At 36.0% G+C, this 12,522-nt stretch overlaps 1 protein-coding gene across 2 annotated transcripts in view; it reads right to left on the reverse strand.

The window, feature by feature from the left end:
- MYO16 (myosin XVI) overlaps positions 1 to 12,522 on the reverse strand; it is a 610,163-nt gene that overhangs the window by 283,624 nt on the left and 314,017 nt on the right. For both annotated transcript variants that reach the window (XM_012751938.3, XM_012751933.2), the window contains exon 13: positions 2,475 to 2,602. In XM_012751938.3, the coding sequence (XP_012607392.2) occupies positions 2,475 to 2,602 (128 nt within the window). The remainder of the gene's footprint in view (positions 1 to 2,474; positions 2,603 to 12,522) is intronic.

The following is a 12,522-nucleotide window of genomic DNA, read 5'->3' on the forward strand; positions in this document are numbered from 1 at the left end:
GTTCTTGACACTACACACTATAGGATTAACATAAAATTCTGATGCAGTAATTACTATACCAAAATTATCTAATATACATAAAGTTATTACTTCATCCAGATGGAAAACTCATGAAAACAGTCTTTACTTATCCAGGAGCCAAAAAAAAATTTTAATAGTGCTTTCTCGGGTTTGTGCCTTGGAACATTTGTTCTAATGAAGTTGACTAAAGGGTGTTTGCCAGATAAGAAGTTAAGTTGAAACTTAATAATTTTATTCAAGTCTCAAGTTGTTAGCAAATCTGTCTACTCCTCTCATTTGTATTGATCTTTTGATTACTGGGGCCTAAAATTATCAACAAAATGAGATATTAAATTAAAATGTGGAATTAAAATTTTTCCAGTCTGGTACTGACTTAAGGGACACACATTGCAGGAATATTCAAGTTTTGATCATTGCATTTTAAATCACCTTCTGTAAATGCTAGTTCTGGGACACAATAGACACACAGTAATGATCTGTAAACTATTTAGTTGACTTCTAACTGACTAATTTTAATGTAGTAATACAAATGGAGTGCAGGTCACCAGTCTAGCTCGGTTGGTAGAGCATAAGACCCTTAATATAAATGGAGAAAACCTTTACCTTGATTGTCTAAGATAATCAAAGAGGTGGCAAAGCTATATAAAAGCACACAACCCTGAAAAACGAAATGACTAAAATAATAAGTGCTTGTGATCACAGATTTGTTCTTTAATTCTGTATACCAGGACTAGGTGATATACTCTTGAAATCTGCATGAAGAGATCATATTTTTTCAAATTAAGAAGTTTATACATGGCATTATTGGCCTTAAAAAATGTCCCAAAAGAATACTAGCTCTCCAGAATATTAACAAGTTCTATACAGGGGAAAAAAATTCATGATCAAATGCATGTCAAAACTGTTGTATTAAACAGAGATTGAACAGGTTTCTTCACTAAAAGAACTTGCCAGCCACTGGGAACTCTATCATAGATAAATTCCCAAAGGATAGCTTTGCCAAGGACCAAAGTATTTCACAGCTCATAAACAGCAGTTTGAATGGTCTGCTCTAGAATTAACTTGAATCAATCAGAATCTATGTAAATTGTAAGAAAATGAGTAAGGTAATACATAGAAATAACCTAGTCAAGGGTCTAGTGTGTTCTTAATAAATATTATCATTGTCAACAGTATTATACAGTCCCCATCATCTCACCAATTTAAAATGTTTTCTAAGCAATTTTTTAAAAGTTGTTTCCCTTTTTAACAAGGTAAGACCAGAGAACTCATAGATAAAGCAGATAAAAAGTAGAGTTTGACTCAAGAACAGCCAGGTGGGAGGAGGGGATGGGCATATACACACCTAATGGGTGCAGTATGCACTGTCTGGGGGATGGACACCCCTGAAACTCTGACTCGGGTGGGGCAAAGGCAATATACATAACCTAAACGTTTGTACCTGTAATATGCTGAAATAAAAAAAAATTAAAAAAGAAGAACAGGCAAGAGCCCTTGCCTCAGTGCCTAGTTCATCCCTGGAATCCTTCAGAATGCAGTGGAAACAACTGCTTGCACACTGTTTTGAAAACTAGAACACTAAAGTTTTTAACCCATTGGTCTGACCCTCGGTGGACATTTTGATAAAATCAATAGAAGCACGTAAATAAGTGCCCATTCAAATATTTAAATAAGCCTTTTGGAGTCCATCCAGGTTCTGTCTTTACACTGTCTGTTTTCATTTGACTCCGACTGAGTCATGTACTACTTTATTGACATGTTCAGTTGCAGCCAACACTATGGATAACAACTAAGGCAAAGCCATGCATATTTATAGAAATCTCCCTCTTACAGAAGTTTGGCCTCTAGTGAAGATCTTATTTTAATACTTAAATATTTCTCTAATCTTCTATCAATGTATAATCACATTTCACCCTTATTTCTAGTGGTGCCCCTTTTTATTGAAGAATTTTGCCTCCAATGTAAATCATTCTCCTGAGCATTTGATATTTATAAGACAAAAATACTATTATGTTTCAAATCAAAAATACTTTGGGGAGTATAATTTGGTGAAATATGAGCAAGAAGCAAGTTGAGAAAATACACCTTTGCAAAGAAATAAATTATATTTTGGGCAGCATCACATTTTGAAGCACAAGTGCCTTAGGTTCACTATTATTAGAAGCTTTTGTTTTTCCATGTTTTCTTAGGTTCAGAAGCAAACTCCCTCTTTTTCTAAGTTTTAAATCTTCAAAATGAAATGAGTCTCAGGTTAAGCTTGTTGCTATTGATTCAGCTACATTTGGGGCTATTTCTAATAGCACAGACCTTTCTCCTGTGTAATGAGTCAAATGCGCTTATTGCAAAGATATACCGGACCCCAAACTGCTGCAGAAGTAAATAAATGTACACCATGAGAAATGAGGACATTTGGGTAAATCTGGGCCTCAGAGAGCAGGTGAGAGGACAGTCACCTGAGAATGAAGCACTGAGGCCGCTGCTCCTGGAACAGCTGGTGGAACGCTCGCTCTGCACAGGAGAAGAGGTGAGGCGGCAGGGAGGAGCGCAGCTTCCCCGAGGTGCTGAAGTACAGCTGGGAAACCTGAAAAAGACGTCAGGAAAAAGAGAAAAATCTCCGTGAAAAGGTTCTAGGACCCCTTATCCCACAGCATGGTGGGCTTATGTCCTATATACAAAAGCAAATGAGTCTCTAATTTTGAATCTCATCTGCATGTACAAAACATTTGTCAAATTGTATCCTTCTCAGCACGTTTTCAGTATGCATAATGACAAAATGGGGGCTTATATTCTATCCTTTATTACATGGTCCACAGGCTTTAAATTATTCTGCTGTCTTTAAGAAGAGCAACTCCCAAAAACCCAGTTTAATAGATGTCCATCCAGTAAGCCGAAACTGTAGTAATTTACATCAAATGCAATTTCTCTCAGCAACATTTAATTTCAATGACATAAAATAGCAAGAGTTTGAAACTTGAATGTGAGGGGCAGTGGCAGCCGAAACACATATAAATTTACGAATTTCTCAGTACAACAAATTTAATTAACTTTAATTTTAGTGAAACGGTGATTTATAATGATTGCCATAGTGATTTATTTCTAGTAGTTCTAGTCCTTTTGAGTTTCTAGTGAATATTGTTACATTAGAATAAAAACTCAATAACAGGAAGACTTCTGAGTCATGAAGAAATATCAGGCGGATAAAAAGTTCAGGATCATGGCCATCACTGCTTATGAAAAGAAGTCAGCTGAAATGGCGCTTGCCCTGTGTTGATAGCATGATGTGTCATCTAAGCTAAGTCCCCACATAATTAAAACATTTCCTATCCTCCCAGGAAATGAGTGCTACAATTATACTCGACACAATGGTTTCTTATCGCATCTTTAAAGCTGCATCCCAATCTCACAAGTAAGTACATGAGAAAAAATGCAGAATTTTTAATTTAAAATGATTTTCAAAGAGATATCAAACCAATATGGATGGCAGGGACATAATGGTCTATTGTATTCTACTTGAACTTTTTTTTTATTGTTAATTATTCCAGAACTTGAAATGAATAGTGGAAATAACCAAATTCTAGTCATATAAACATTATATTTATAATTCATAAACAATGAGAGGAATGTATCCCAACTTCATTTTTCTTGCAGAAAAAAATGTCTGTTCTTTTTCATTTCTCTCCAAGTCTGACATGGACCTAATCTAATTTTGACAAAATGCTTTTAAACTCGGGCTGTTTTGTAAACTGCTGAGAATTTCATTAGAAGTTACAAACAAAGCAGACAGCAGAGAGAGACTGGAGCATGTATCCATCTATGTGTACATGGAGTTCATTTCGTTTTCTTACCGCACATCTATAAACCTATTTGGGGTTACACATTCTCTTTAGGCCAAGTTTTACTAGAGATTAGACATGGTGATGGATCTTCTGTGTCTGAAGAAAGTTTTTTCGTGAAAATCAAACTCCAAACTTTTTGCTTTCCTTGTAAGTCTTGTCATGCAGTGTTAGAGTTGATGCTGTAGAACGGCCCATTGCTACCAGCTAGTGATGCTGGCTCGAAGCTGATTATATGCTTTGTAAACAATATGGTTACGGAAACAATAATGATAGCTTAACAACATAGTTTCTATCTAATTATTTTTATTGAAGCTTGAGGGTTTCCACTAATACAGTTCTTGTTTTCCGAGTGACTGGCATGCCATCTAACCTTTATTATAGGGGTCATCGTTATCATTATTAATATTACCTTGTGCTCTCATGTGGCCCTGCACATGTCCGCGGGGCAGCCACTTCCTTCCCCACCTGCCTTCCCTCTTCATGTCACCACCTTCTTCCTTAGTGGTATCATTTGGAACAAGAGGATTCTCACTCAGTGGAAATTTTAAGTGCTCAATTTTAGCTCAGAGGTGAGATGGCAAGAGGCCAGCCTCTCTACCTTTGCTGCACTCTCTGATTCAAGTGAGTAAGGTCCTTCTTTCTCTATTGATCAAATCTCTTCTTTTTTCACTGTGCACGATCTTCCCAATAAACTGCCAGAAGCCTGCAGAATCCTGCACACTTGTTCTGATTCTTGAAACCACTCACCCACTTCCATAGCTTAGGCGAGAGCCTTCCAGGTCCAGGACCTCGTCTGTTGGGACCATGGAAACCTCATGGGACCACCCCCTATGCCAATGGCTTCCCATGGCATGGAGTGTTGGTTTCATGATATACCATAAACATCTCACTCTACCTGCCTGACTAGATTTCCTACTCATTATCAATGTCTATGTATAGGTGACATATTCTGAAAAAGTATGTCTTTGTTTTTGCAAATGATCACATATAATTAAAAAATATATTTGCCTCTGGGCTCAGCATTTGTGCCGCTGAGAGCAGTCTGTCACACATTTGTTCTGGAGTTATCTGACCTGGATTTAAATGCTGTCTCTGCCACTCATGGGAAGACTTTAGAAAATCTGTTTACTCTCAAGTCACAGTTTATTCCTCTTCAAAGTGGAAATAACGATTCTTACACTGATTGGGTTGCCTTTTAAGATCAAATGTGGAAATATGTAAAGCCATTTGATGCAGGTCTGCCGTGTAATTAGCAATGAACAATGGCAGCTATTGTTTTTATTTACCAGCTTTTCAGTTATTCAAGTTTTGAACTTCTCACTTTTATCAAATTGGACTGTGCATTCCTCTAAATGGTCCTGTATTTTTTGATTCCCATTATGTGGCTGTAGTTAATTCTCCTGCCCCAAATATATTCCCTTCCTCTCATCAGAAGACTTGCCCCAATCACATTTCTTTTTTAACTCGATAAGATTTCTTTCCCTTCCAACCTCCTGACTTGTCAATACAGACCGAACACCCTCAATACAGCCATCCATTGTTGTCCTGAGCTACAAGTGAAGTCTGTGATTATTTTTTAGTAGTATTTGTGTTTTGTCTCTAGAATGTCTATGTAATTCTTAAGGGTGAGGACATTCTTACCTAACGTCCCTAAATATCTAACAAAATGCATTGTATTAACAGATTCAACAAATGTTCATTGACTGGACAAGGCATTTTTGCTCTAAAAAGTTTGCTTTTTTGTAAAGTCCATGTAGAAAAATCTGGCTACTTTTCTGTTTTCTCCTTTTCCCCTACATATTACGTGTTGAAAATGAATGATGTTACTTGTCTTCAACATAAATGAGCAGCACAGTCATGAACCCTGTCCCCTGTTGGTTATATTTCATTTGGAACTGCCTGTCGACTTGCTGAGTCGCGCTTCTGCTCCGTGACTGTTAGCATCAGATCCACGTTGCCATGGCAGCACAGGCCCTCTAGCTGCCACGCATTTAGACCAGCCTCGGAAGGAAGTTTGCCACAAAGGGTGTTCTACTTCTGTGATTAATGACTTGCTAGGAAAAAAATGATTATTATGCAAAGGCTTAATATGACATGGTTAATGATAACAAAGTAAGATATAGATGTTGCATGTGAATTTTTTTAAAACATGAAACATAGAAGTCATTCTCTTAGTCTTTATAAACTTAATATATAAAATTATACTTAACGTTTTATTTTCTTCTCTTAAAAAATAATCAATGTAGGAAAAATCAAGATATTTGAAAAAAATGTATTATTTAAAACAACAGACATACATATAATGATAATCAATAGACACAAAAAGAAATAAATTTGTGTGTGTGTCCAGAGCACAATAATATCATTTTAATGTATTCAGCACGTGAATGCCTGATGTTAATTATTAAGTACTAATATTGCTACAGAAGACACATACTAATTCAGCATAAAACTTAAGTCCTTCTACCAACCTAATACCTATAATTTTATGGATTATTATATGTAAACCAAAGTACAAACTATTTGATTCTACATAATGGATGTGAAATCCAAAAGCACAAGGCATTTCTAAATTACACTGCAACCCATCAAAAGTAGATAATTTTTTTTATATTAGGTATTGATTGATTGATTGATTGACAGGGTATCACTCTGTCACTGGGCTAGAGTGCAGTGGCGCAATCATAGCTAGCTGCAACCTCAAATTCCTGGGTTCAAGTGATCCTACTAGCTCAGTCTCCTGAGCATCTGGGACTACAGGTGGGAGCCACTACACCCGGCTAATTTTTATTTTTGTAGAGACAGGGTTTCAACATGTTGCTCAAGCTGGTCTCCAACTCCTGGCCTCTAGCAATTCTCCCACGTCAGCCTCCTAAAGTGCTGGGCTTACAGGAGTGGGTCACCATGCCTGGTGAAAAGTAGGTAATTTATTATATGCTTTATATCATGCATATTTTACCTAATATATTATTTCTATTTGTTTTCTTTTTTTATTCTATGTGAGTTAGTTGGAAGTGACGAATATAATGAATGATACATGTATATATAAAATTCAGTTTATAAAAACTTCATGCTTACATATTAAATACTTAATACTTATTAAAATGTCCATATAAATATTTTTACTTATATAAATTATACAAATATATAAATTACAAATTCATAATTATATAAATTATAAATTACATTAGCTATTATAAGTTTTAATGAATTATTGTAGCAACATTCTCAACATCTTATATCTTATTACTACACTAATAAAGAAATATGTCTCTTAATGTGCCTCTCCTTTTCTCTGCTAATATGTATTTCTGAAAAAAATGCCTTTATCAAAAAATCTCCAAACAATAAATGCTGGCGTGGTTGCGGAGAGAGAGGAACACTCCTACACTGCTGGTGGGACTGCAAACTAGTTCAACCTCTGTGGAAAGCAATATGGAGATACCTTAAAGCGATACAAGTGAATCTACCATTTGATCCAGCAATCCCATTGCTGGGCATCTACCCAAATGATCCAGTGACACTCTACAAAAAAGACACCTGAACTCGAATGTTTATAGCAGCACAATTCATAATTGCAAGGCTGTGGAAACAGCCCAAGTGCCCATCAATCCAAGAATGGATTAATAAAATGTGGTATATGTATACCATGGAGTACTATTCAGCTCTAAGAAACAATGGTGATATAGCACATCTTATATTTTCCTGGTTAGAGCTGGAACCCATACTACTAAGTGAAGTATCCCAAGAATGGAAAAACAAGCACCAGATATATTCTCCAGCAAACTGGTATTAACTGAGTAGCACCTAAGTGGACACATAGGTGCTACAGTAATAGGGTATTGGGCAGGCGGGAGGGGGGAGGGGGGCGGGTATATACATACATAATGAGTGAGATGTGCACCATCTGGGGGATGGACATGATGGAGACTCAGACTTTTGGGGGGAGGGGGGGAAATGGGCATTTAATGAAACCTTAAAATCTGTACCCCCATAATATGCCAAAATAAAAAAAAAAAGGAAAAAAAAAATAAAATATTTTACTCATAAAAAAAAATGCAAATAAAACATACGGTTTAAAGCCATAAAACTGCCATACTGTGGACATTTTAAAAACAAACAAAACCACAAAATAATTCTAAGTTTTTTCCAGGACAAGATTCATTAGAGTATGACAAGTAATGCCATACTATAAGAATTTATTGTGTTAAATTTTAGGTAATACTTAGAATTTTACCTCTAGAGCCATAGAAGCATTTAAGTAAATGTAATGTATGTATATATTTTTTTCATTCATTTATTCAAAGCTAATTTTTTCTCACTATAAGATTCTTGTTAGCTTCACAATCAACTGTGAATATAAATAAAAGCCAGGAACAATACAATTATAGTTAACTTTAAATAGCGTCTTTCTCTCTTCTCTCCCTACCCTTTCTAAAAGATGCATACAGAATTAAATAATAATAATAATAGTCATGGAACCTCAAACAAGTTTAGGTAGTTTAAGGCAAGTGATCTTCTGACACTAATGCAATAAAAGTAGTTATGGTCTACTAAACTCTATAGCTATAATGGAGAAGCTAGTATCAGACTAATTCTCTTATCATGGACAGCTATAAAAACTGGATAAAATACAAATTAAGCATCTAATTATAGGAATCAGAAAATCACCAAAGCGTCCATGACTTAAGGAGCCAAGATCTTGGAAAAGTCAAAATACATGGAGCCAGGCAGGCTGTTCGCCATGGAGCTCCTCAGCACACACTGCCATTTTGCTGAGCGGAGCTCCACAGCACCAAAGAAAGTAAGCAGGGACTTTATCAGTCCCTCACGGGGCTGGGAGACAAACTCATGTTCGGGGTGCAGAAGCAGACGAAAGGAGAGTGGACACATCCCAGCCTCTCCGCTGAGACTGGCAAGGGGCACACCTCATGGAAAAGAGCAAATGAAAACTAAACGAGACTTCGCCAGGTCAAGACGGTCTGTCTATCACATATCTGTCCACCAGCAGGAAAGATCGAATCTTTTGGGGAGGAAGATAACATCCTGGATGCTACCATTTTTTGCATTGTTTACATTTTTACAATTTCCATGAACATCAGTAAATATGTGCATATAATGAACAGCCAACAGACACACACGTACACACAGACACACACACGCAGCAGAAATTCTGTGATATTAGAATTACCAGACGCAGAATTTGAAATAACAGTGATTGACATGTTCAGGAAAACAGGTGGCAAAATGAAGAATTTCACCAGAATGTTGGAATCTTTAAGAGTATAAAATGGAGATTTTAGCAATGAGAAAAATAGCAAACATAAAAATTTAATAGATGATTTTATCAGCAGATTCAAAGCAACAGAAAAGAGAATTAATTAATTAATTAACCTGGTCAGCCAGTATATCCAATATATATCTTTTCAAAGAGAAAGTGAAAACAGAAAAAAAAAATACGCTTATATTTTTATACAATTCATATGATAGAGAATAAAATCACAAGTAGCAACAGATAACACCTTAAATTAAATGGTAATAAATTTGGGAAATGTTAAACATGTAGAGTTCAGTAAAGCTGTGTTTAAAGCAAAATAAAAAAGCTTCAAATACTTATTTTAGACACAAAAGGCAGGTAATCAGTGATATAGCTATAAAACATAAACACTAATCAAATTATACCCAAGAAAAGTAGAAAGAAGAAAACAACAAAAATAAAAGAAGAAATCAATTGCATAGAGGATAAATATAAAATTGAAAAAAAAATAGCCATGATTTTTTTTTCAAAAACATCAATACAATTAATAAATTCCTACTATATTGATTTTAAAATGTCAGAAAGGGCACAAATTACCAAAATATGTAATAAAAAAAATCACTCAAAATTCTACAAACATTAAAATGATGCAAATAGAACTATGGATATTTCTATGCCGAAACTGTTGAAGTTCAAATATAATTAACATAATTCTTGAAAACAACAATTATTAAAAGCCATCACGAAAAGAAATAAGAATATGAACTGTCCTATATTGTCAAAGACATTAAATCTGGAACTAAAACCCTTCCCACAAAGAAAATAACAGTTCTTAGTTGTCTCACTAGTGAAGGCCTGTAAACGTTTAAGAAAGAAATAACATCAAGTTTACACAAACTCTTTCATAGGCTAGAAAACAGAGTATATTTTCCAATTTTTTTATGGAACCAGCACAATTTTTATATAAAGGACTAAAGAAAACAGTAAAAGAAAGGAAAATTAGAGGCCTATCTCTGTCATGAGCATAGATACAAAAATCATAAACAAAATATAATTTAATAGAATCCAGTAACTTAAAGAAAAGGATAAAACATCAGCCATGCAAGGTGGCTTTAACTTTTGAAAATCAGGAAATATAAGAAATAATATACTATTCAGCTATAAGAAACAATGGTGATATAGCACCTCTTGTATTTTCCTGGATAGAGCTGGAACCCATTCTACTAAGTGAAGTATCCCAAGAATGGAAAAATAAGCACCACATGTACTCACAAGCAAATTGGTTTCACTGATCAACACCTAAGTGGACATATAGGAATAACATTTATGGGGTGACGGGCAGGTGGGAGGGGGCAGGAGGGGATGGGTATATACAAACATAATGAGTGCGATGTGCACCATCTGGGGGATGGAAATGCTTGAAGCTCTGACTGGGGGGTGGGGAGCAAGGGCAACATATATAACCTAAACATTTGTACCCCCATAATATACAGAAATAATAATAAAAATAAACTATAAATATATAAGCAAACAAATGAATCGTGGCCCCTACTTCTTACATGATGTTTTCTATATGTGTTGAGAATTCAGAATATTTAAATAGCTTTCAAAGCAATAAAAGATAGACAAACCAATTTTTAAGTTTTTAATTTGAAAAATTAAATAGAAGCCTTGAAAAGACATGTCACAAAAGAATATATAATTGGACAATAATTATGTGAAAACATGGTCACTATCATTGGTTATCAGAGAAATACATACTAAAACAATAGGATTCTACTATATATGCAGCAGAATGATACACACACAAACAAAATAAATAAAATTTGAGCAAAGAAGAGAAGTAACTAGAATTTCTGTGTTACGTTGGTGGGAATGTACATTAGTACAATCACTTGGAAAATGGTTGGTATTTACCCAAAACAAACAAATGCATATGTTTATACTTTAACTTACCAATTCTACTTTTGGGTATATATCCAACAAAAGAAATACATATGTTATCCATAAAATATGTGTGCGAAAGTTCCTAGCAGTAATATACTAGCCCAAACAGAGCAAAGTTCCATCAGTAGTTAAATTCCCATATAGCCACAAAAGGGAATTTTATTTAGTAATACAAAAGGAAAAAAAAACCAAAAAACTACCATACTTATTTTATTGCTACACACAAAAACAAGGATGAAGCTTGCATCCACAATATTGAGAGGAAATAGGCAGATACAGAGAAAGATATTCAGTAAGATCCCATTAATATAAATTTCACCCACATAGAGGTGGTAATACTCAGAATTGTGTTGACTTTGGGGAGCTATGTCATGATTAGGACAAGGTATCGGGGAGACATCTGTGATGCTACTGACACTCTATTTCTTGATCTGCATGATGGTTTCAAGAATGCCATGACTTTGCATAAATTAGTTGAATGGAACATTTAATATTTGTATCCTATGCAGTATTTATATTATACTTTAATAAACAGATTTAGAAAAATATTAGTTATGGCTCAACAAAAAAGTGACAGATACAGCACTGAGCTTTTCCTCAAAACTATATAATAGCCACATACCAGATTAACTTTAATCCTCTGCTATAATTCCTGAAATGACTCTGGATAATGTCCCCTTCCCCAGTCTCTCAGGCTCCCATATATTCTTAGATTTCCCAGGGGTGAGGCTGGGTAGACTTGGGTGGAATGAGGAGAGTGGGCAAGTTACAACACAGTTTTTTTTTGTTTTGTTTTGTTTTGTTTTTTTTTTTTGAGACAGAGTCTCGCTTTGTTGTCCAGGCTAGAGTGAGTGCCGTGGCGTCAGCCTAGCTCACAGCAACCTCAAACTCCTGGGCTCGAGTGATCCTTCTGCCTCAGCCTCCCTGGTAGCTGGGACTACAGGCATGCGCCACCATGCCCGGCTAATTTTTTATATATATATATCAGTTGGCCAATTAATTTCTTTCTATTTATAGTAGAGACGGGGTCTCGCTCTTGCTCAGGCTGGTTTTGAACTCCTGACCTTGAGCAATCCGCCCGCCTCGGCCTCCCAAGAGCTAGGATTACAGGCGTGAGCCACAGCGCCCGGCCTACAACACAGTTTTAAAGTAACAGCGGAACTATTGGTAAGGGTGAAGTGGGGGGTTAGTGAGGGGGAACTCTCTTGCTCTCAAGAGCTGTTTCTGTGACAATTCTTATTTCACTCCTCAGAGGCTTAGAGGGAGTAATATCTCTCTCTCTCTCCCTCTCCCCCACAAGATCCGCTCTTGGGTCCCTGCATCACGAACACGTATCAACTCCCCTGCCCCGTCTGACACACTCCTGCTCCCTTGCAGGGATACTGCTCCCCAGGGGAACCCGCTTTGGGGCCACACGAAATAAGGAGCTCCTAATACTATCTTTGGTATATTACTACTCAG

The sequence above is a fragment of the Microcebus murinus genome, chromosome 13, assembly GCF_040939455.1.
Source record: "Microcebus murinus isolate Inina chromosome 13, M.murinus_Inina_mat1.0, whole genome shotgun sequence".
Lineage (NCBI taxonomy): Eukaryota > Metazoa > Chordata > Mammalia > Primates > Cheirogaleidae > Microcebus > Microcebus murinus.